Genomic DNA, 25,875 nt, shown 5'->3' on the forward strand with positions numbered 1-25,875 from the left:
CCTAGACAGTACAATACAGGCTACAGATAAAAGGTCACTGGTGTAAAGCACTTTTCAGCAGAAAAATTCAGCTGTTCAAGTAGAGATGAGAGAAGTCTTGATTTGATGCTCTTTTCAGATAATTCCTTCACAAACAGCACAGCAAAAGCTTTCTTGTATGCAACGTGTTCAATTCATTATACAGTGTGCATTTGGTTTTATGAACCCAATCAACGAATACTGATCACATCAATACCAGTGTGCCATGTAATTTTATTCAAATGAGAATTCAAGTCATTTTAGATGCAGAGCAGGGAATTTATTTGTTTTAGTATTGCCTTTCTTTAGCAGCACTAAAAAGGTGTTTTGCTAGCCACGTACAAAGGGCGCAATTGCAACATCATCTGTCCCAGTCCCGGCAGCGGTTTGCCTGCCACCATTAAAGTGACAAAGCAATTTATGAAGTGCAGGCTGTGCCCTGAAAGCAGAACAAAGTATTCAAACTCCCTTTTCCCAACTCCTTTAAACAGTCGGTTTTCTGCAAAGCCAATGGTGAAGTTGGGATAATTCCAACACCATCAAGCTAATGGGAACTCAAGGTAGCACAAAAGCAATACTGGCACGAAGAAGGATCTTCCACCCTCTTCCCCATCGTGCATACTTTCTCAGTCTTTATCATCAAGCTGCTAGAGTTTAAAGTTAAAATCAGAATGAGCTCCTTCAGCTCCTGGGATGATGCCCCTTGAAAATCCTCTCAGTTCCTGAATCCTAGCAAAGAGCAGAAGAGGTGAACCATGAAGGCTCTTCCAGGTCTGCATGCAGGACAGCATCCTAACTCACCCAGAAACAAGGAGGACTTAACGAGAAGCTCATCAACCCAACTGGAAATAGGCTTGTCTGTGGATTTTGTGGGCTGCATGAGCAGTGATGTCATTCTCCTTCCCAGGCCCCACATACCTCAGGAAGGGGAAAGAACAATTGTGCTATGGGAATTCCATTCCATCTGCTATTGAGAAGTGGACATATCCTTTATGGGAACTTCTCTCCTGGTTATTTATGCCACAGGTCTCTGAGGCAGCTGAAATCTTTCACTTTTGGTAAAAGCAAAGCCCATCCCACTCCACAGGATAAAATAGGAATATACTTAGTGGGGCTTCTCTTTTCTTCCTGGTGGCAGGTAAATCAAACAGAAGCTGCATTATCCAAACTCATTCCACATGCAATTGGACTATACTTTTAAGACAACTTTTTTTATGCCCAAACTTTCTTATGTCCCCATGTCCTGTGAGACCATTAGAAGGATGGAGATTCAAGAGCAGAGTTTATTTTGCTTTTACACTCTGAGCTGTTTCAGTTGGAAAAGTGACAGTAGCAGAATAAAAAGTGTGTTCCTGTCTAAGAACAGCAGTGCAGAATCTACTGTAATGCACAGCTACTCAGATAATTTCAGTGCCCACTATAGGACAATGCTATTACTCTGCATCCCTTCAATGCCAGGAATACCAGTATCTCTTCTTTTGTTTTAATTTCCAGTTGCTTTCTACTTACCAGTTTTCCCCTCTGCTGAGCAGATCTGGTTTCCCGGAGAGTGTACACTTCGCCGCAGACCGAGATCTCCCGCCACACTCCAGGTTTGGACTCCTCAGTGAACCCTCCTTTTGGATGCATGACCAGCACCCCATTAGTTGTCAATCCATCCATGTGGCCATCAGGATTTTTCCATTTCGCTGCTTTTTCCTGCATGTGACAATCACCCCAGGAAAGAAAAGAGTTTGTCTAAAAGTTTATACATTGAAGTTTTACACGTTAAAATTTAGACAGCTGTCTAAACCACAAAGTTTCCTCATTAGTTGGCAGTGCTTAGGCATAGATTTACAAAAAAGTCCTATTTTTAAGAATACCTTTGGCCAGAGGAGTCGTAACATCTTTTTCTTGTACATCTCCAATTACTACTCTATCTTTATACTACAGACCCAGCTCAGTGCCTCTTACTGCACGTCAGGTCAGAGTTAATGCTTCGGATGTCAGCAGCACAGATGCTCCTACCCACTCTAAAGCAAAACCACCACAATGGGCGCCTCCTTTTCCACAAGGCAGCTGACTTGCTCCTTGGTCTTCGGTGCCCAGAATGGCAAGAGCAGCTTAATCATAAGAATCATAGAATCACCAGGTTGGAAGAGACCACCGGATCATCGAGTCCAACCATTCCTATCAAACACCAAACCATGTCCCTCAGCACCTCATCCACCCGTCCCTTAAACCCCTCCAGGGAAGGGGACTCAACCCCCTCCCTGGGCAGCCTGTTCCAGTGCCCAGTGACCCTTTCTGTGAAGAATTTTTTCCTAATGTCCAGCCTAAATCTCCCCTGGTGGAGCTTGAGGCCATTCCCTCTTGTCCTGTCCCCTGTCACTTGGGAGAAGAGCCCAGCACCCTCCTCTCCACAACCTCCTTTCAGGTAGTTGTAGAGAGCAATGAGGTCTCCCCTCAGCCTCCTCTTCTCCAGGCTAAACACCCCCAGCTCTCTCAGCCGTTCCTCATAAGACCTGTTCTCCTGCTCTCCATCACAATGAGTATCAAGAATATATCAAACCAACTTAAAGAAAATCCACTAGCAGTTACTAAAGTAGAGCTGCATTTTAAAGACAATTATGACCATGAATTCATGCTGGTAATAAATCAGTCACATAAAACTGCAGTTTGTACTTAACGCTGCAGCTGGTAACGCTGGCGCAATGGAAGTCTAACGATAAGTTATCACCAGTACAAGGGAATTTTGGGGCTTCAAAAATTACAGAATAAAGCCCAGTTTGCTCATACATAACGTAATTATTAGTAGTACTTACACCAAGAAATATATTTTTAGAAGAGTCAAATCCAGCTGCAAAAATCCTTGCTGTATATGGTGGGCTCCTGTCACAAACAATCCTGCACGCAAAACGGGATATGGTGCTTTGCGTAATCTGGGTTTCATCGTTATTTTGACTTCCAGAAATGGTATCTGTTACTACAAAGTCTATGGGGCTTTCTGTTGACCTCCCAACCTGCAAAAACGAAAAAAAAAAAAAAAAAATCAAGGTAGTGGTATAATTAGAAAGAATCATGGAAATAAAACATTAAGGACACAATTTTGCCAAATTAATACTGATGGAATCAGTAAAGTACTGTCTATTGGATTTCTGGATGGCAAAATCCAAACAGATGAATCCGCATCTTTAAATTTGTCCCTAGGCAAAAATATATCACTTAAATGGCAAGACAAAATTTCCTCAGCTACAAATGATGTACATACACAGCTGCAATGAATTGTTCAATAAAGCATTGTCAACAGCATGAAAGTATTATCATAGAATCGTAGAATGGTTTGGTTTGGGTTGGAAGGGACCTCAAAGCCCATCCAGTCCCACCCCTGCCATGGGCAGGGACACCTCCCACTGGATCAGGAGCTCCAAGCCCCATCCAACCCGGCCTTAAACCCCTCCAGGGATGGGGCAGCCACCCCTGCTCTGGGCAACCTGGGCCAGGGCCTCCCCACCCTCACATGAGAAAAACCACAGCAAATTACTTATCCACTGTATTCTGTCATTTCAGAAATTGCTAGCTTGAAATGCCAAGTTTTATTCACTTTTCTAGTTTCAGGTAAACCCCAAAACCTGATTAAATTTATTCCTAATCACGCACGCGCATGACTAAAGAAGTTTAAAAACTTTATTGCTGCTGAAGACAGTTGAGCAGTAAACAAGAATATCTTTCTATCTAGACATGTATAAATTTGAATTCTAAAATGGGAAATATCTAGGTGTCTGGAATAGAAAGCTTGATTACGAAATAGAGGGATCTGATTGTCAGTCAAACACAGTCAGACTTTATCGATACTTCTACAGGTAAATTAGCATTACACCAACTTTGATCATAACTGGGAAAGTGGAGCTGAGGTACAAGGAGCGGAACGGAATACTAACTTTATAGACACCTTGTGATCCAATAGATGAAAATTAAGAATATTCTTCACACAAAGCTACCTGCAATACCCAGAATCTGCATTTCTATAAAAATAACCTTACTAAGTAGAATCTCATTGGCCCCCAAGAAGTTACATTCTGCTTAGCTTCTTGGTCTTCAAAGCCAGCTGTTGGAACACAAGTACGGTTCCGTCATTATCAAACATCTCTGCAAACTAAACTTGCTGTGCCTGCTTAGACAGTAAAAAAATATTATCGAAGACACAAGGAAAGTGATATTAATACCTAACTCTTGTCACAACTGAAGAGAGAACAGCAGTACAGGCTCCTCTCCCATGCTTTTCTTCTGCTTTCAGTTCTACTCAGCACTGTTAAACTCAAGCACATGCCGAAATTCATCTCTCAAGTGACACATCCAGTTACTTTCTCCATATCACGGGTCTCAACAAGAGTATAAAACGTGAGGAGCTTGCCACGAAGCAGCACCAAGGAAACACTAGAAGTGGCCTAATCAAAAGTAGTCAAGTAGAATACCCAAGAGGCAGAGTTCAGAAACTGTTTAATATGGGACACTTCTGATTTATGTAACTTGACAAGTTGAAGCTAAAACGTAGAAAGCTATATTCTCCTTCCTTTCACAGCATTATTTTTAACAGGCTTCTATTTCCCACCCAATGCAAGTCCTGCTAACAGTCAGCCTGACCAGGAGCAGGCAGTTTATTCATCACTTCAGCCTATTCTCTGCCTGTATGCGAAGTCTCTTAAAGGATAATCAATAATGAAAAAGAAATAAATTTGTTCATAACGAGCTCTGCCTGATACAGGCTCTCAAATATATAATTCTCAAAGCTTTTAGGTGCAATTAGAGAAAAGCCTGCATTTTTTTTCCCTTAAATGATGACAAAACATGCAAGTGTTTGCTCCCAGTCTTCCTCATATCAGACCAGTCAACATGAAACCCAAATATGTTTTGATATAAGCATTAAAAATCTATACATTAGGCTTTTATGTGCTTTTTAAAATCTTTGAAACCACATGTAATATTTTAAGCAAAGTAATAACTTCATTGACGTACCTCATTCGTGTCACAAGTATGTCTACACAACATCAAATACTTGAAGTATTTGGTTTTCTTTTTTGTTGTTGTTTTTCTCTTTAAAAAGCCTTCTAGAGGCTCAGTCTCATATTCTACTACATGTCAACACTAAATATGATTTTAAGAAGTTGCCTTCAAAACACGGCAATTCCCTCATGCTCCATATCAATTCAAAATGTTGGGTTGGACTCGATGATCCGGTGGGTCTTTCCCAACCTGGTTATTCTATGATTCTATGTGATTCTATGACTTTGTTCCTCATTTTCCTCTATAGAACAGAAGACTTGACTCTTAGTAATTTTAACCTATATTTTGGGACTTCTCTTGTTAACTCTGCCATGTTCTGTATTATTTGACTAAGTTACTTCCAATAACAAACCATAAATCTTCTAACTGATGCAGAAGACAGCTTCCGTTGCCTACTCTACAGGTTATTGTTAAAGGCTGGGTAAAAGCCAGGCAGTCAATCAATTTGCTAGCGTCTGCCGTCAATCAAAGAAGCACTATTAAAAATGCTCACTCCCGAGACACAGCAAAACCAGACAATCTGCCAGCAGATAATTTAACAGCGGCAGATTCTTGGACTTCAACAAAAATTTCACTCTGATGATAGGGGGAATTGGACCATGCAACTTCTGAAGGGCTGTTCTTCAGAATAATAATGAAAAAAAATCAATTCTTCAAATGCAACGTACCTGCTTCTTGTATAAACTTGTAGTTATTTAGGGTGCTGGCTACACATTTTGGTTCCCTGTGGTGTTACAAACAGGTATAATCAACACATTTTCATCCAATCAAACCATGAAGAAACTCGTTCTACTCCAAATAACACATCAACAGAACAGTCACTAAACTCTACAGAAAAATCTTATTTTTAGCAGCCTAACAATGCTGCAGGATATAGACTTTGGGAGGTGGCATACAAAGAAGTTAGTGCATTCTTTTCGTTGTTTTGTGAAGAAATCTGATCTGTATGTCTAAGACAATGCTGCATGGCAGCATTTATACACAAGTTTCACTATAGAATTACATATTAAAAACACCAAAATGCACACAAAACAGCAGAACAACAGAACCATAGAATAGGTTGGGTTGGAAGAGACCTTAAAGATCATCCAGTTTCAACCCGATTGCAATGGGCAGGGACAACTTTTTGTTAGAAGTGATCAGCACGTGACTTTTTCTCAGGTGAATGAGCAGGATACAAGTAAGCAGGGAGAGCAAAAGCACCCACTCCTGCACCGTTTCCAGCTTTCAAGAAACAAGTACATTCCTGGATAGCACTTTAAAGCATTATTTTCAAACACTCCTGTAAGAGGGCTTACTTGGTAAATAATTCTTTGTGTTATCTTTTGAAAAAAGCTACAAGAACAGGCAGTAGGACTGCATCATTGAATATGCATTTAATCTGCACAGTTAATAAACGATGTGTGTCTGCATGGGAGGGTGACTAGAGTACATGCATGGCCATTTTAAACACTTGTTAACTGCAAAGCTATATGCATGAAAATCTGGTTGTTTTATTATAGAAAATATCAAGAAAACTGGTATTTAGAAAGCCTGGACACTGTTCTTCAATGCCTTCTGAATTTCCTTATCACTCCTTGAATACTATCCCCATGTTTCTGCGTGTGCCTCACTTCTGATAAGCACATGCTCACACTTCTTGGTCATAAGCTTGAAAAGCATAAAAGCAGAAGCTATCCTGGGTTTGCAGTCTTTAAAAGCCCCCTGTTTGTTTCTGGAAAAATTGCAGAATACAAGCCACCAACACAACTCTTCTCACGTTGTCCTTCAAAGACAAGGACTCACTACAGACTGTGAAAGTGGAAGGAGGAAAAAGGTGACTGTGGATCTCCCCCACTTTCATGGGAAATCTGCTCTAGCCTAATGGATTTCAGACTTTGCAGAGCAGAAATGGTACCCTGGCCAAGAAAACAAAGAACTCTGCCCTGCCTTTTTCCTATTCCAGGTCCCAGCAATGTGTTGCTAGCAACCACCACTCCGAGCTTATCACATTCTTTACTATGGTTAACCTTAGTGAAGTCACATACCGCTACCATCCCATTTTACAGAGGGGAATATCGAGATTGGAAAAAAATACTAAGTGATTTGCCCAAGATAATACACATTCTCAGCAGCCAAGCAAAGCCCTCAAGCCTCAAGATAATCCTGTGGTCCAGGCATTATCCTTCTCCTTTCGGCTTCCATATTTTTACTGGTGTTCTACAAAAGCCAGAAACACACACTTGCAGAAACATCAACTCCAAGGACTGCCTTTCCAAGCAATGCTTCATTAGAGGTTGTGTTTTACTCCATGGACCAATAAATACAAGATGGAACTTGCTGTCGTGAGGGCAGGACAAAATAGACCTCAAATAACTTTCCTCTGACTGCCCACAATAAGATTACAAGGAATAATGAAAACCTAATGGTTTATTTAAATAATGGAAACCTCTTCAGCTGCTATGTGGCATTGCTTTAGCAGAAAAATATTGCCACCGTGCAAGAGATTCCCATTTTCACAGTTTTCAGCCCCTCTGGGCCAATGCTTATATAGTGTGACAACCACAGTGGAAACATGAACACGATGCTCGAGGTGAAGTTGAGATCAAGTCACTCGTGACAGTTTATGCACCAAGACAGAAGAAAGACTGCACTGAAAAGATGATTTTTAACAATACAGAATCATAGAATCACCAGGTTGGAAGAGACCCACCGGATCATCGAGTCCAACCATTCCTACCAAACACTAAACCATGTCCCTCAGCACCTCGTCCACCCATGCCTCATAGAATTGTTTAGGTTGGAATAGACTTTTAAGGTTATCGAGCCCAACTGTAAATCTCACACTCCAAGTTCACCCTTAAACTGTGTCCCTAAGCTCCACATCTACATGCTTTTTGAACACTTTCGGGGATGGTGACTCCACCACTTCCCTGGGCAGCCTGTTCCAATCCTTGACAACCCCTTCTGTGAAGTAATGATTCCTAATATCCAATCTAAACCTCCCCTGGGACAACTTGAGGCCATTTCCTCTTGTCCTATCTCTTCTTACTGAGGAGAGGAGACCAGCATCCATTTCCCCACAACCTCCTTTCAGGGAGCTGCAGAGAGCAACGGGGTCTCCCCTCAGCCTCCTCTTCTCCAGACTTAACAGGCCCAGCTCCTTCAGCCACTCCTCATAAGATCTGTGCTCCAGACTCCTCTCCACCTCCCTTGCCCTTCTCTGAACAGGCTCCAGCCCTTCAATGTCCTTTCTTGTAGTGAATGTCCCAAAACTGAACCCAGGGTCCAAGGTGTGTCCTCGCCAGTGTCAAGTACCATGGAAGCCTTAACCTGACACATTAGTCATTTGAGAAGGCACCAGAAGGACCGAGACCCTCTAATAATACAAGATTCAGCTCAAAAAGTTTTATTGCTTTGAAGATTGGATGGTTTGACCTGTTATAAGCCAAACCAGTCCCATGAATATGAACGCAGGGCAGGTAACTGCCCAAATCATAAGCAGCCTCTCAGAGATGAATTAGTACATGGGCCAAAATTAGGGCTTTTGTGACATTTCACCAGGCACCTGAGAGCTGCCAGAAGGAGAAAGCAGGATCCGTGCTTGTAAAGTGGCAGTAAGAGAAGGGCACTCCACTGCACCAGCCATGGAAGCGCAGGAGGTCTTTGGGTGCAATCTGCCTCCATGCACTACCCTGTGCAAACTCCTCCTCTAGCGTGTATCAACGGACCTCAAAGAGAAGTGGGGGAAGATATACCGTTAGCTGGGCAACGCTATGCTTAACCAGGTCATTCCTCACTGAGCCAAACCCCTGGTTTAGACTCAAAGCATCCTTAACCACCCCCCTGCCTTACACAAGGGTCACTTGAACTGCTTTATCTACGCTGCTCTCCTCCCTTTGGGCTGCTACATTTCATTCAAATGACAACACCCCAACTTTCCTAATTCTTCATCAATAGCCCCCCAAGTAAAAGCTGTAATCACCACTAGGATGTTATACACTCAAGAAGAGAGCCGTCTATACAATAGGGCCAGAAAAGCAGCTGTTCTGCAACTCTGTATTCAGTTTTTTTAGTGTATGCAAATGGATAAGTTCCAGCTTTCAAAATTTAAATACAGAAGATTTCACTGAAGCTACTCAAGGCACAAAAGCATCTTGCAGAGATAAAGCAAGTACCACACAGTAACCCAAGCGGACAGGTTACGCTTTCCTCTTACAAGGTAACATGAAAAAAATCCATTTCAGTTTACTCAGTCCATGTGATCCTTTTCTAACTACCTATTCATGCAGCACCACACGTACAAGACTAGTTTTCATCAATCCCTATTTGGATTTGATTGTTCCAAAGTCACACAAGGAAAAATTTTATTTAGAGCAAAAAAACTGAAGCCACATGAAGCAAAAACATCTTGACAGAGCCATTTCCTCTTCTGTCAACACCACTCAGCTGCTGACCCTTCTAAATATGTAAGACTGAATGATGAGGGATAACAATTCACTGTAAAATGCTCTAATGACAGAGGTCACTGGCAAGACAGACCCAATTAGCCTAGATTGGAAATGCTTGTGTGTTTTTGTTTTCCTCAGAGCTTGAGATTAAATTGGTATAGAACTTCTGCTCTTTTATTTTATACAAAAATAAGCATCGCATAAGAAAATAACTTAGGCTACCAGAATGTTAGATGATGCAGAAAAACACAAGTCTATACATGGGAGAGTGAAGACATGTTAATAATAAAACAGCTTTGGTTGGAAGGGACCTTAAAGATCATCCAGTTCCAACCCCACCGCCATGGGCAGCGACACCTTCCACTGAAAGGTGAAAGTTCCATGGCTCATCCAGCCTGGCCTTGAACACCTCCAGGGATGGGGCAGCCACAATTTCTCTGGGCAACCAGGGCCTCACCACCTCCACAGGAGAACATTTCTTCTTAAGATCTCATACGAATGACCTCTCTTTCAGCTTAAAACTGTTACCCCTCATCCTATCACTGGACTCTCTGATAAACAGCCTCTCCTCAGCTTTCCTCCCCACTTTTTTTTTTGTTGGATAAAGACAGTTTAGACAAACTCAGCACAGTTCCCTACACCATTTGACATAGGATCCTAGAATCACCAAGTTGGAAGAGACCCACCGGATCATCGAGTCCAACCATTCTTATCAAAACAGTTTTCTTTATCATTCTATCACCAATTTATCTCCTTTAATGCACAGCTCCCACATTCCCCTCCCTTCCTTAGCTTTTACCTTCCTCCTACCCCATCCCATGTCCAACTCCTACCCACTTCCTTTTGATTCCAGCTACTTAATAAAATGGGGGGGGGGGGGTGTATTCTTGTGCTTTTCATTAATCCAGTCAGAGCTAACGTTTCTTTCTCATACCATTAGTACAGTAGCACAAGGAAAGCAGTATCACAGAACCACAGAATGTCCTGAATTGGAAGGCACCCACAAGGATCATCAAGTCCAACTCCTATCGCTGCAGAGGAAAACCCCACCATTCATGCCGTGTGTCCGAGGGTGTTGGACAAAGGCTTCTTGACCATTGTCAGGCTTGGCGCACTGACTGCTTCCCTGGGGAGCTGCTCCCGTGCTCCACCACCCTCTGGGTTAAGAAACTTTTCCCAATATTGAACCTAAACTTACCCTGGCACATCCTCCTGCCATTCCCTCAGGTCCTATTGTTGGTCACCAGAGAAAATAGATCAGCATCTGCTCCTACTCCTCCCGTTATGAGGAAGCTGCAGACTGCCATGAGATCTCCCCTCTCAGTCTCCTCTTCTTCAGGCTGAAGAGACCAAGTGACTTCAGCCACTCCACATACAACTTCCCCTCTAAACCCTTCACCAACTCCATGGCCTCCTCTGACTGCTCTCCAGTAGCTTTAGATCCTTTTCACACTGTGGAGCCCGAAACTGCCCCGAGTACTCAAGGTGGGGCCACCCCAGTGCGAGCAGAGTGGGACAATCCCCTCCCTTGCCCAGCTGGCGATGCCGTGCTGGATGCACCCCAGGACATAGTTATTAACAGACGCTGGTGCTGGCTTGAGAAAAACAGACAATCCAAAATATCAAAGTGCTCCCGTATTAATGCAAGCGGGTTCAACCATGAAAATCCCACAGATCACAGAAAATACCCAGGAGAATATAACGCAGAACTGTGGTTCCATATCTGGCTTTTAAAAAGCAACGCATGCGTTGCATAGACTCTTACCTGAAACATGTCTGTATCTTTATCGTGAGTATATTCCACTACAACAGTCTGGTTTCTGGATAATGTGTAAGAGATGCTGTGCTGACCTTTACTGCTGATCGCCTGTTAAATAAAAAAATATGTCTATTACACACAGCTTCCTCATAAATATTTTAATCAAATCCATTTCACTCTATAAACACCTCCACTACGATCATGAAAAGCAGCGTATCATAACATTTTATTACAAGCCTGGGTAAACACATACAATAGGATTTTTTGGTTTGTTTATTAATGGAAAACCCCAAAGCTGCACGTACTTGTTTCTAGCTCAGAAGTATCCAGTGATGGAATCAGAGTGGCTTGGGTTGGAGGGGACCTTAAACACCATCCAGTTCCAAGCCCCCTGCCATGAGCAGGGCCACCATACGTACCATTTTCATGGTCAGAGACTCCAAATATATAGTTTTGTCTCTGAAAGTTTATTAAACTCCTAATGTTCATAGGAATTTGCACTCAAGCAAAGACTTGGGGCTTAGGGTTCTATGGTTTGTTTGTTTGGGTTTTGTTTTGTTTTGGTTTTTTACCAAAAAAGTGAGCAATACAACTGATTTCCAAGTAAAAGTACCAGGATTTCAGAGGCAGGGATATCATTACAGTTAAGTAGATTCAATGTTATATCTTACTTAGACTGAATTCCTTATGTAAGACTTCCCAGGTTTCAAAATGTAATTGCACTACCTGTACAATTTAAATGCACCAGCAAAAGCTTTGGGACAGAGGGAAGCAAGCTGAGAAACTACATCTATTGTCTAACAGGGAAATATATGTAAATATAAGGTCCATATACCTGCACATAATTATGAAAGGTAATGCCTGCTACTGCTCAGAAAACACTTTGCAGACACTTCAGTACTGAATTAATAGATTAATTAAAGCTTTCTTCAGTTTTCTGCTAAGGGGAGGAGTAATTTTCCAGAAGAGGTTCACTAGCCCCATTCCAGATAGGGATGATTAAACCAAGCAATGAAATATATTCTACTCATTTGTCATCTCTCAAAAAATCTAAATGATTCTAAAGTTACAAATGAATCATTAAACAAATCATTAGATGTCTCACTGAATGATGGAGCTATTAAAAGCACCCATGTGCATGCTGAAAGCCTACAAAGGGTTAGCAAAAGCATTTGACAATTATTGAAAAAAACATAATGGAAGAATTCTTTCTTGTAAACCTCATCTATTTACAGCAACAGATTAGAGACTGGATGATCCAAGCTGAGTGGTGCGGTTGTCACACTAGAAGGACAGGATGTCATCCAGAAGGACCTCGACAAACTGGAGAAGTGGGTCTGTGTGCATCTCATGAGGTTCAACAAGTCCAAGTGCACGGACCTACACCTGGGGCAGCGCAACCTGCAGTTTCAATACAGGCTGGGGGATGATGTGATGGAGAGCAGCCCTGAGGAGAAGGACTTGGGGTGCTGGTTGATGAGAAGCTCAACATGAACCAGCAATGCACACTCACAACCCAGAATTCATTTCATGTATAAACTGGAGAGGGGCAGATTTAGACTAGACATAAGGAGGAATTCCTTCACTCCAAGAGTGGTGAGGCCCTGGAACAGGTTGCCCAGAGGAGTTGTGGCTGCCCCATCCCTGGAGGCATTCAAGGCCAGGTTGGATGGGGCTTGGGCAGCCTGGTCCAGTGGGAGATGTCCCTGTTGATCACAGAGGTACTGGAACTAGGTGATCCTTAAGGTCCCGTCCAACCCAAACTATTCTATGATTCTATGATCTTTAAGGACCCTTCCAACCCAAACCACTGAACTCTACAACTACTTTTACAACATGCCTCTTGCTGAAAGCTCTTAGCAGCTCCAACACCTGCTAAAGGCTTAGGCATAGGCGATAATACCTGGAGGCAAAGGATTAGCCAAGATGACCTTTCCCAGTCCTTTCCAGTACTGAAGCTCTCACTAAACCTTCAAGCCACAAAGCCTGGTTTCCCCAATTTTGTTACAACAGTTGTAACAACACCTGAAAAGTGAGGCAAACCTATATGATTATCAGCGGTGCACAGATTCTAGATTTCCCAGTCTGAATTTATAGTCTGTATGGTAGTAACTATTACGCTGACACACATTATGTTGCAAGAACAGACAGCATCTCAAACCAGAATTCAAATGAAGTCACCACCACCTTGTGACCTGCTAGGAGACTGAACTGTAGGACCAAATCATCGTATCAAGATCTTTTCCTCTACTCATTGACAAGTAACAAGGGGATCTTGAGCCCTGAGCAGGTCTCAGGTGTTACTAGACTACAAATGAAATATTAAGTGATGAACAAGAGACCTTTACACTTAGCATTTTAAGCAAAATATGGCAGTAATCCATTTATATTCATGTTATCAGATACCATCGCTTCAAAGACCAGAAAGTAATAGCTTTCACACACACAATTTTCACTCATTCCCACTCAACTGTGTTGCAGCTGAGGACACAGAGGACAATCCCATCAGCAGCTGTCAGCATGTTAACATGATGCTCCTGGCTTCAGCTCCAGCCAGGCTACGCAGAACTGAGCACGGCCACGGGGTAAAACTCGGGCACAGACGCGCGCTCGAAGCTTATGCTTTTGTCAGGCAAAATACTGCATCAAGTGGAAACTTCGGTGAGATCTAAAACTGAAAGTTTTAAGGTCCAATAGAAGAAACAAAGAAGCAAACCTAAGAACTTCCAGAATTACTTAGTAAGGTCATGTCCTACACCTACAGAACCAGGATTTGAATATGTTAATGATTTCCATCAGGATGACCATGGTCAGCATCTGCAAAATATTAGGGTAGGTCACAATCTTTCTTTCCTGTGTGCGTTCCCCTTCTCTTCCCAACTTTTCTTCCTCACCTTATTTCCCTTAGTTTTCCAATATTTAAAGACAGTTATTTTCAGTGTGAAATGCCTCATTTCATTTCATGGAACTGTCTAATCATTTCTCAGAAAGCTTTTTTGGGGAGGGACTTTTTGCAAGGGCCTTTAGTGATAGATTTAGGGGCAATGGGTATAAACTGGAGAGGGGCAGATTTAGACTAGACATAAGGAGGAATTTCTTTACGATGAGAGTGGTGAGACACTGGAACAGGTTGCGCAAGGAAGTTGCAGCTGCCCCATCCCTGGAGGTGCTCAAGACCAAGCTGGATGGGGCTTTGAGCAACTTGAACCAGCTGAAGGGAAGTTGGAACTGAACAGTCTTGAAGGTCCCTTCCAACCCAAACCATTCTATGATTACATGATTTTATAGGCTTTTAAATTGTTGGTCTCAAACCGACTGGCCACTTCCAAGTAAAAACAAAATTTAACAGTATTTCAGGAATTATACAAAACAGAAGAACTATGCATTATTTCTGATGACTATGAGAAGCAAAAGGTTAAGTATCTTAATGAAAGAGTAATTTAAGTGGAACAGGGCCACAAGCAAAATCATGAAGGATTTTGACAGCTTTCGGAACTACAGAACCAGACCACTAACAAGCCCCCAAAAGCTAGAAGATTGATTCCCCCAGCTCCCTTGAAATTGGTTTGTAGCAGCCAAAATAGTGAGGTTGCTTTTTTACTGCTTTTTAGCCTTGATATTTCCCTCTAAAAAAATGATTTTGATGCTATCACAGAATTGTGCTGCTGTGGTACCTGAAGTTATGAGAAAAGCTCTAACTCTCACAAGACATCACAGATTCCAGCAGATGACTTCAGAGTTTTAGGCTGGACATCACCAGTTCCACCTTCCAGGCAGGAATTTAAATACAAAGGAACAAAAACTGGGCACTAAGCCTTACCTGTATCTCCTCACCTCTGCCCCAAGGTCCACCAGAGCAATAGTGTTATTATCAAAGCTTGTACTTGGAGTCAACCAAACTTTTGAGTGTGTGGGCCAACATCACTTAAATTCAAAAGCAACTTTCTCATATCTTTTAGGTTCTTAGAAGTTTAAATCACAGAATAGTTTGGGTTGGAAGGGACCTTAAAGATCACCTAGTTCCAAACCATCAGCAGGGACACCTTAAATCAGCAACTGAGCATGGGAAAACCAAAAAATCCTGGAATTGGTTCCCAACAAAAACAAATACTGGAAAAAACGTGCTAATATATATAGCCTGAGCCTGCCAAATAAACCAGAAACATGTGGCTCCAGACTGGCCACAGCATATGGCATCTCTTGCCCAGCAGGAATGCTGGTGGAGAGATAGGGGATAGATTAATTCAGTTGCCTACACAACAGTTTTATACAGTGAACTGTCTCAAGCCATTGAAGACAAGTAATTCCCTTTGGAGGAAACAGATAGCAAAGTGGAGACCGACAAAAGCCCTACAGAGGAACAGAGGGAACAAATAACATCGGCAAGAGAGATTTTTTCGAGACTAATTCCATTTCTAGTGACTATGTCCGTGCTGGGGCTGAGGGATTTAGGAAAGTTCAAAGGCCAAACGAAAGTAATAAAGGAAACCTGAGGAGCCACCTTCCATTTGGCACGAAGAGACAGATTTCACCATCAGCTTCCCAAGACAGAGCTTCTGTTTGCACCGTAATCCATCCATATCTATAGGGCTAACCTTTGGAGGACGCTGGGCAGCAGCTCCAAGCCTTGCCAAGTGTTGAGCCAGCTTACCTTAACAGGGAGGTTTCTCTCCTTCCCAGCACTCAAAGAGAATGTCACTGCTACCTCACTGCCTTCAGATGTGTGTTCCAATGATTTGGGGGCTCATCAACACTACCACAAGTCATCAGAGATAAAAAGGAGCTGCGCTGCAGAAGCCCCACTACCTCACCTCCACACTAACGGCCCCAAGCTCCACCAGGGGACACTTAGGCTGGACATTAGGAAAAAATTCTTCGCAGAAAGGGTCATTGGGCACTGGAACAGGCTGCCCAGGGAGGGGGTTGATTCACCTTCCCTGGAGGGGTTTAAGGGACAGGTGGACGAGGTGCTAAGGGGCATGGTTTAGTGTTTGATAGGAATGGTTGGACTTGATGATCCGGTGGGTCTCTTCCAACCTGGTCATTCTATGATTCTAATACAGCTTAAGTACTTATTTATTTCTTTATTGTTTAAAAAAACCCAAACTTTGCTAGTAGTTCAGCTCTACCCTTCCTGCTTGCTGGAATTACACTTGGTCCTGGTTTCCCCTGCCTCCTTACACACACACGCACACTTTTCATTGTTGTTCCTCTCTCTCCATTTTGAGAGCAAAACCTTGTTCCAGCACTCACACAGAATCAAAGTAGCAGCTAAAGGCTACAGCTTACAAATCTGTCAGGTCTCAGAGGAACTAAGATCAAACAGAGACTGCTTTGCCAGCAGCAAAACACTCAAACTCTGCCAGCCCCAGGAACATCCCTGCCCAACTGAATCCTCTGCTCTCCACTTGTTCACCTCAAAAGGTACCTGCTATCATTGTTACCACATCAAGAAGTGAGAAAGTAGAATACCCTCACCCCACATAAAAACACCTTACAGGTAAGGGGAATGGAGTACACAAGTTTCATTTTAAAAAACAGCTTTTAGAATCACAATAGAATCATAGACTCCTTAAGGTTGGAAAAGACCTCTAAGCTCATCCAGCCCAACCATGAGCCCAGCATCACTGTGCCTGCTAAACCATGTCCCCAAGTGCCACATCTACATGCTTTTTGAACACCTCAAGGGATGGAGACTCCACCACTTCACTGGGCAGCCTCTTCCAATGCTTCACCACTAATATTTGTCCTATCACCTGCCACTTGGGAGAAGAGACCAACACCTACCTCACTACAACCTTCTTTCAGGGAGTTGCAGAGAGCAATGATGTCTCCCCTCAGCCTCCTCTTCTCCAGGCTAAACAGCCTTCATAAGAGTTGTTCTCCAAACCCTCCACCAGCTTTGTTGTCCTTCTCCAGATGCACTCCAGTGCCTCAATGTCCTGGTTGTATCGAGGGGCCCAAGTACAATTTCCTAGTACCCTGCCATTTTTGCAAACATACAGCATCACTCGGAGCTGACACCACTCCACTGGCTTAAACCTCAAACCTGAAGAAAGGCTTGCAAAGTACACGTGTTTTTTTTCTTCCCTTAAAATTACACTGATTGTTTTAGTAAGAGATTTACCTACTACATAGTTCTTCTATCTGCCCTTAGCCAGATGCTCCCTGTCCAGGAGCATCTCCTGGAATGCTGCAGCTCTCTCCTGCACTCTGACACTGATAAAGTCGCTCTTTTCTCGCAGTCATCTTCATCCCAAAGGTTCAAGAACAGGTCAGGAGCTCACAGTGTGATTACATTAACCTAACATTATTAGGTCAAACCTTCTGTGTAAAGATGTCACTGAACTAGAGAAGTAGATCCTAAAATACCCTCAGCCTTTCGGCTGCTGCTCACAGGGAGCAAGTCTAATCCACTTCTAGAAATGGAAGTTTTGTCGCTTTCTTCTGGTCTGCAAACAATGCTTCCAAGAAAAGGAAAATAAAAAGCTCTGCATTTCGAAATTTAAGCTTCTTGGTTCACTTGTGCCTCATTAGCTCCCCAAAGATCATGAGAGGGACTTAATGTTCTGGTTACCAACTCTTCCGCACTACAGCAGAAATGAAGGCTAAAATCCATTAAGAAAGGAGGCAGATGTCTTGCAGGAAGGGCTGCACCATTAGAATAGGAGTTTTAGTTCACTTAATTAGGTTGGATTAGGACAATAACATGATTTATGGGAACACTTTAGTTTTCTTTGTTGGTAGTCAAGCTGACCGACACCACACTGACGTGTTTAAAATTAATGACAGCAGTGCCTTCATGAGTAAAATGCTTTCTTACTTGGCTGCTGGCCTTCAATTTCTTTTATAAAAAGAGAACACAAGCAACACTCAGGGATGTCAGACAAAAGATCTTGCAACTTGAGAAAAAGGAAGCTTTAGCTAGCAAGAAAGAAGTCCTTTTAAAATGAAGGTGACATTGCATTTCCAATGGATTTTTGGACTGGCTGTCAGAACCAGCAGACATTGGAGTACTGTAAGAAAATGCAAAAACTCACAATCATGACACTGACAATCCGCATCAAGAAAGTGCATCCACTGGGGAAGTTTCCCAGCAAATTGTAGAATCACAGAATGGTTTGGGTTGGAAGGGACCTTAAAGCCCAGCCAGTTCCACCCCCAATGCCTTGGACAGACACCTCATACTGAATCAGGTTGCTCAAAGCCTCATCCAACCTGGCCTCGAACAGGGATGGGGCAGCCACAACTCCTCAGTGCAACCTGTGCCTCACCACCATCACAAGAAAAAAAAAATCTTCCTAATATCTAATCTAAACCTCCCCTCTTTTCAGCTCAAAACCGTTCCCCTTTGTCCTACCCCTGCCCCTCGCCAGCTTTCCTGCAGGCCCCCTTTAAGAATTATGATAAATGTCAATTCATAGACCATTAACTAAAGACCGTTTGCAATTCTACACTGTCTCAACTTAAACCCAACAGTAATTGTCCAGAATTACTGCTTCTGTAACACTAGATTTCAATAACATTGAAAATTTACACTGACCCCTGGCTATTGATACAGCTATTATATATAATTTTCCTCTAGCCTTTTGCTAAGAGACAGACATTATCAGGGAAACTTCACAGGCTTTCCATGCCTCCAGGAGGGGTTGAAACAACCATACCAACCAGAATCACCACGCCAGCTGCTGAATGAGTCTGCATCTGCTTCCTGCACAGCTCCATACAAGCCTGCTTCAATGTTCCTCCTTCCTTTCCTTACAAACCAGTGTCCATATTACAACTGCAACAACATTTATACACATATTTTTTTGAACAACAACACTAATACCTTGTCAGTCTCTAACGATTCAGCTGTCAATATTCTCCTGACAACTAAACAGCGTTAGGAAATGGTAAAAAATGACCAAAACTCCACAAACACCGGTAAAGTAAAATAATATGCCACCATAAATACATTATATCTTGTACACAGGCCTTAGTGAGCATCTCCAATAAACATTTTTAATACATATACAAGTATTGCAGCTACCTATAGACAAATTCTTTCTTCTGCACATGGTAAACTGAACAGAGCAACACTTGCCTTCTGAAAAGCACCAGTTAACTGTACAAACATTACAAATTCCTTACTGGTTTCAGGTAGTTTTGTTCATTTGGCAACTAATCCAGGAACTAACTAACAATCAGGCTGAAGGAAGTTAAAAACACGCATGGATCAAGTAATTGGCCATGGTTTAGTAGGTATGGTGGTGTTGGGTGTTGGTTGGACTTGATGATCTTGGATATCTTTTCCAACCTTAATGATGCTATGATTCTATGACAATAGATACCTGACATTTAAAGAAACAGTTTAAAACTCAGTCATGATGAACGAGTTGATGCACAAAACCTGCAGGCAACGTTGCTTTAATTCACTGAGAGCAAATCATCCTTTCTCCAAAACTCATGGTGCAGGGTCTCTGTGCCTACACAGAAACAATTTCAATAAATAGCCCAGTTTATTTACAGTTCAAGTTTTTATGGCTTTTGTGGCATTTACAAGTTTGTTCTTGCGTACCCTTTTTCCTGCTGAGCTCGGAGACTTGAGGGGAAAGGGGCAGAAGGGACAACACGTTTGTCTTGCATACATCAAACCATCTGCTAGCAGTGCACGCATGAGGTTGTGTGCTGTTACTCCAGCAACTCACCATTCATCAACTCAACAGGCAGATATTGAAGGATTTTCTCCATTTACTGAATTGTGTGTACAATTTTAGACAACCAGCCAACGCAGCACATGCTGCTCCTTCTCCTAAAGAGACCTGAAAATATGACATTCCTACAATTCTGGTTTGGGTGCTGTGAAAAGCACGCAGTCAACAACCTAAAAGTAATCCTAGATAAACTACTCTAAAGCTAGGTCAGGTTTGCCTTGACTGTGTGCTGCTATTCCAGTGAATAACGTAAAGCAGGCTGCTCCTCAGACAAAAGTGAGTATTCAAAATACACCTTCAGAACACACAGTGGGTGTTGACTAAAGGTTAAAGTGGCCAAAATCACCATTATTGCAGCCACTTGCTAGACTCAAGTTCTACTTCATATCTGTGGATGCAGATCAGCTCTCATAAAGCAATAAAGGTTGTTGCACTTAAATAATTCAAAGTATTCTAAGCAACTTGAAATAGGCACCCATTTATACTGACAGATGCAGCAGATACAATACCATCGCTCAGGAATTGCTTCGTGAACCACAAACTTTTGGTTGTTGTACCTACCAAACGCTGTACCTCCCAAACTCATAAATCCTTTTCCTCACAATCTCACCTTTTAGCTTTTCTAACCCTTAAAAATCTTTATTTTTCTTTTTCATTTTCTACATTCAATGACATTATATTTGAAGTGATCTTTCACCCCTCTTTGAAATCAAGTCTGCAGTTTTCCTCCTGCAGGCAGCTTGCTCAATGTCTGCTGGGCTAGACCGCTGGGCAGAGTCCAATAGCAGGAGGTTTAACGAGGCCAAATGCCGGGTCCGGCACTTGGGGCACAACAACCCTGTGCAGCTACAGACCAGAAGTCTGTCTAGAAAGCTGCCTGGAGGAGAGGGACCTGGGCGTGTTGGTTGACAGCCGACTGAACATGAGCCAGCAGGGGCCCAGGTGGCCAAGAAGGCCAATGGCATCTTGGCTTGGATCAGAAACAGCGTGACCAGCAGGTCCAGGGAGGTTATTCTCCCTCTGGACTCGGCACTGGTGAGACCGCTCCTCGAATCCTGTGTTCAGTTGTGGGCCCCTCACCACAAGAAGGATGTTGAGGCTCTGGAGCAAGTCCAGAGAAGAGCAACAAAGCTGGTGAAGGGCTGGAGAACAGGCCTTATGAGGAACGGCTGAGAGAGCTGGGGGTGTTTAGCCTGGAGAAGAGGAGGCTGAGGGGAGACCTCATTGCTCTCTGCAACTACCTGAAAGGAGGTTGTGGAGAGGAGGGAGCTGGGCTCTTCTCCCAAGTGACAGGGGGCAGGACGAGAGGGAATGGCCTCAGGCTCCACCAGGGGAGGTTCAGGCTGGCTGTTGGGATATCCAGGGAGGTGGTGGTGTCTCCATCCCTGGAGGTGTTTAAAAGGTGGGGAGATGAGGCTGCTCAGGTGCTTAGTGGCAGATAGGAATGGTTGGCCTCGATGATCCAAGAGGTCTTTTCCAACTTGGTGATTCTATGATTCTAGATGCAGCTGTCAGAAATGTGGTGTCTGAGACCAAGATAAGAATACAATGTTTAAGACATAGTATAGGTGTATGTTTTCTTTTATAATACATACAATGCACAGTATATACCTAAACTTACCAAAAAATGCAATATCGAAGCTTATTTTTATTGAAGATTGTAAGGATTTGCCTAATGCAGATAAACGCGTGGTCACTTGGATTAGAAGTTTCTGTAAATAATTTTTGGTGTTTGTATTCTCAATATTAGTTAAATCTTCCTGATTAAATCTCCTTCAAAAGCGGTGGCCCGCAGTGTGTGTTTGTATGTCTGTAACTCTGGTTTGTGGCTTCCAATGTAACAAATGGAAGTGTTTTACATAGCTGATGGAAATATATACATGTTCTCCCTGGATGATCTTAAGTGTGTGGAGTGCCGATAGTATTTCAGCATTTGAGTTGCAAAATATTTAAACACCTGGCAGACACTGCAAGGTACCTGGTTGATGTTCATCGGCGTTGTTGTTGTCGGGCAGATAAAATGTGCTGTACAAATTAGTGCTTTTATAAAGATAACATTGGGTCCAAGACATTTAAGTCGCATCTTTTTGAGGGTTTGGATTCAGGTAGATACGTCTGGGTGAATGTGTTCTTTTGCACTTTCTCTGAACTCCTACAGGAGAGCTTTTGTGTATTTAAGGGTCGGGTGGATGAGGCGCTAAGGGGCATGGGTTAGTGTTTGACAGGAATGGCTGGACTCGATCCGCTGGGTCTCTTCCAACTTGGTGATTCTATGATTCTATGTCCTCCCCAAAGCAGACCAGAGCTAGAGACAGCTCAGAAGCACTGCACAAAGCTGCAGCAGTACCAGATACGTCAGCTACCCACAGCACAAGTGATTTACCCCAAACTCCAGAATGCTCCCTGGGCAAATTCCTGCCTGCGCGTTGTTGCTATGTTGACTGGTGCAACTGCTTCGGAGTTGGCTGCTGTAGTCCTGAACTGGTGACACATCTCTTGGGCTCTGGAAACATAGGAGACCTATGTCACTGTCCTGTACTGAGTTTCACCTACTTGATACATGACTAATTGGTATTTGAACATTAGTATCAGACTATCAATATGCATTATTCTAAATTCTGCAGTTCATATATTGTACTCAACAATAATTTATTCATACTTCAAAAAAAAAATCATACTACAACTACACGTAAACTTACTCCTCGAGGTATTCTCTTCTCATTATTTCATCTCATTTTAGGCTGAAAAATGGGAGACTGAGATGAGATCTTGGGAAGAAATGTTTTCTTGGGAGAGTGATAAGGCCCTGTCCCAGGTTGCCCAGGGAAGTGGTGGCTGCCTCATCCCTGGAGGGTTTCAAGGCCAGGTTGGATGGGCCTTGGAGCCCCTGATCCAGTGGGAGGTGTCCCTGCCCACGCCAGGTGAGTGGACCTGGATGGGCTTTAAGGTTGCTTACTGCTCGAACCATTCTATGATCACTACAGAGATCCATCCTCTGTATTACGGGTTAGATTTCCATGTACCTGTCAATAGAGATTACAGACAAGCAACCAAGATACTTTCTGGAAGACATCTGTTCCTCCTTCAGCTTCAACCCACCATGTCATCTTATCTCTGTTTAAAAGACAAACTCACTTGGGCGTGGATATGCAAAGTGGCAATAAGTTACTCTACAAAACCACTTGTGAAAAAGAAGCAAAACAGCCCAGGAAAGAAGAATCAAGAAGTCAAACACATTCCTGCTGGGATGTTGCTTTGGAACAAGATCTCTTACAAGACTAAGCATTCGAGGTCCTCCACACGCAACAGAGAAGAAAGTAAGATAAGAGCAGCTGAGCTCTACTGTTTCTTGTTACGCTGCTGGGAGTTTGGTACTACTAGGGCTTGCTGCCTTCGTATAATGGATCTCATTCTCCTTATCTCCACAGCAAAGAAACCTTCTTGTCTAAAAGCAAGAGAAGTTGAAGATACTAGTAGTTTACTAAAGGAGACTCTGCACAAGACAGAATTCAGCCACAGCCAATTTAGGGAGAAAGATGAAATAGTGGACAAGGAAAAAGCCTACTCTGTACACCAAGGGCTGCGTGGAAAATGATGTTCACTGAACTGAGATCACATACTGAAGACCAGCAAGACCTTTCCTGATAGGTGACCTTCTGAAAGCAAAACTCCTGACCCTGAAACCCTTGGCATTAGTTCACTAAGGGTAGGATTTCCTCTGGAAGACTACATGCCTGTAAGTTTAAACATGAAGGCATAAACATGATTTCGCTGCTGCAGCTGGAGCCCATCCCCCCAAACTCTTGATATACCCACAAAAATATCAGTAATTAGAGAAGGACGCAACGCTGTAGCTGAACATTCTGGTGCCAACAGCCTACAATTCATTTATATACTTACGTCAGGAACAAAAGCAGCAGATGCCTGGCTACACTTAACATATTTGGATATGCCAAGCACACAAAATAGCCACAAATTAGAATCCTTAACTAAGAACCAGACAAAAAAATACAGTGATAAAGTCCCCTCCAGGGCTTCTATCAATACACAGGCTGAAAGATTTGTACACTCAGCGTGCATCAGCAGAGAATGCTTCTGTGAATCAAAGCACCCATGAGCACAAATCTGAGCCTGCCTGCCAAAGAAAAGCACATAATAACAAGAAGAGAAACTGCATATCATTCTGTAGCTCCTAGAAACCATAAATTCAATCTGACACAAATCAATTTTACATTAAGACAGCCAAAGACTCTCCAGACAGTTACCTTAACAGACCTGCTAAGCATCTGCACAGAAATCTCTCAAGAGGGGGAAAGTGAACTTCCTCTTGGGAAAGTGCCATTTAGTGCTTACAGAATACAGTTACATTTCATAAAGTCCAGCAAGGGACAGAAGCTGCTTTCTAAACTTCACGCTGTAGCTACTGTCTTGATAGAAAGCACTTTTTGATAGAACAAACCCAAAAGCAATCAGATTCTTTTCTACTGATCTCAGATTCCTATGAAAATTGCAACAAGTCATTCCAGCAAACTGGACTTTGTAGTATTTTCCTTCACAAAGACTAACAACAACAACAACAACAAAAATAATCCCTGCAGAATAGTTTAGCTGGTACTTGAATCAAGGTGGATAAACAGTACTGGCAGTAGCTCTCAGGTATAGCAAGTTAACCCTCTTTTCAAACAAAGCATCCTTACTGCAGGACACGTTGGGGTGGACAGCACAGAAAGGCACGCTGTAGGATCCATCTCCTACACAGATGAATGCAATAGGTCTGACCAGCAGGCTCTCACTATACTAATAACCAAGTGGAAGAAATAGAATCATAGAATCACCAGGTTGGAAGGAGACCCACCGGATCATCGAGTCCAACCATTCCTATCAAACACCAACCCATGTCCCTCAGCACCTCGTCCACCCGTCCCTTAAACCCCTCCAGGGAAGGTGACTCAACCCCCTCCCTCGGCAGCCTGTTCCAGTGCCCAATGACCCTTTCCGTGAAAAATTTTTTCCTAATGTCCAGCCTGACCCTCCCCTGGCGGAGCTTGAGGCCATTCCCTCTCGTCCTGTCCCCTGTCCCTTGGGAGAAGAGCCCAGCTCCCTCCTCTCCACAACCTCCTTTCAGGTAGTTGTAGAGAGCAATGAGGTCTCCCCTCAGCCTCCTCTTCTCCAGGCTAAACGCCCCCAGCTCTCTCAGTCACATAGAATCAAAGAATCATTAAGGTTGGAAAAGACCTGTAAGAGGCATTTCCTCTCATCCTATCACTTGTTACTTAGGAGAATAGATCAGCACCCACCTGGTGCTGCAAGTCCCCTTCCAGCAATAAGGTCTCCACACATGTTAACAGCACACACGAGTTGATAGGAAGCATCTTGCATGTGGGACATGATTGCTTTGGGGATTCTATAAAGTCCTATGAGTCTAGAGTAAACAAAAGCATTTCTAATCTTTCCAGTTATCACTTGCACACATCACCAAGCATCTTCCTGTGTCAAGTTCAGAATTTAGTATATTTAAACATACACACACAGAGTCTTTGTTTGAACTTTGTTTTACTGACCTACTTACGTGATTTAAGTCAACAAGATAACACGCTAAGCAGCAGTCAAAATGCAATCCTGATTTGTGCTGCTGCACAGGAGAAGAAAAATCAACTTGCTAACAAGTGGAGGCTGAGGGGAGACCTCATTGCTCTCTGCAACTACCTGAAAGGAGGTTGTGGAGGGGAGGGAGCTGGGCTCTTCTCCCAAGGGACAGGGGACAGGACGAGAGGGAATGGCCTCAAGCTCCACCAGGGGAGGGTCAGGCTGAACATTAGGAAAAAATTTTTCACAGAAAGGGTGATTGGGCACTGGCAGAGGCTGCCCAGGGAGGGGGTTGAGTCACCTTCCCTGGAGGGGTTTAAGGGACGGGTGGATGAGGTGCTGA

At 43.1% G+C, this 25,875-nt stretch overlaps 1 protein-coding gene and 1 long non-coding RNA gene across 2 annotated transcripts in view; both read right to left on the reverse strand.

Moving 5' to 3' along the window:
- The window catches only part of LOC138720595 (uncharacterized), a 512,056-nt gene that overhangs the window by 347,678 nt on the left and 138,503 nt on the right, over positions 1-25,875 (reverse strand). The window lies entirely within an intron of this gene.
- Positions 1-25,875, reverse strand: part of PELI2 (pellino E3 ubiquitin protein ligase family member 2) — an 81,275-nt gene that overhangs the window by 4,380 nt on the left and 51,020 nt on the right. The window contains exons 3-5 of the mRNA XM_069856886.1: positions 11,257-11,358; positions 2,823-3,020; positions 1,528-1,716 (exon numbers count right to left, since the gene is read on the reverse strand). Of these exons, the coding sequence (XP_069712987.1) occupies positions 1,528-1,716; positions 2,823-3,020; positions 11,257-11,358 (489 nt within the window). The remainder of the gene's footprint in view (positions 1-1,527; positions 1,717-2,822; positions 3,021-11,256; positions 11,359-25,875) is intronic.

The sequence above is a fragment of the Phaenicophaeus curvirostris genome, chromosome 5, assembly GCF_032191515.1.
Source record: "Phaenicophaeus curvirostris isolate KB17595 chromosome 5, BPBGC_Pcur_1.0, whole genome shotgun sequence".
Taxonomy (NCBI): domain Eukaryota; kingdom Metazoa; phylum Chordata; class Aves; order Cuculiformes; family Cuculidae; genus Phaenicophaeus; species Phaenicophaeus curvirostris.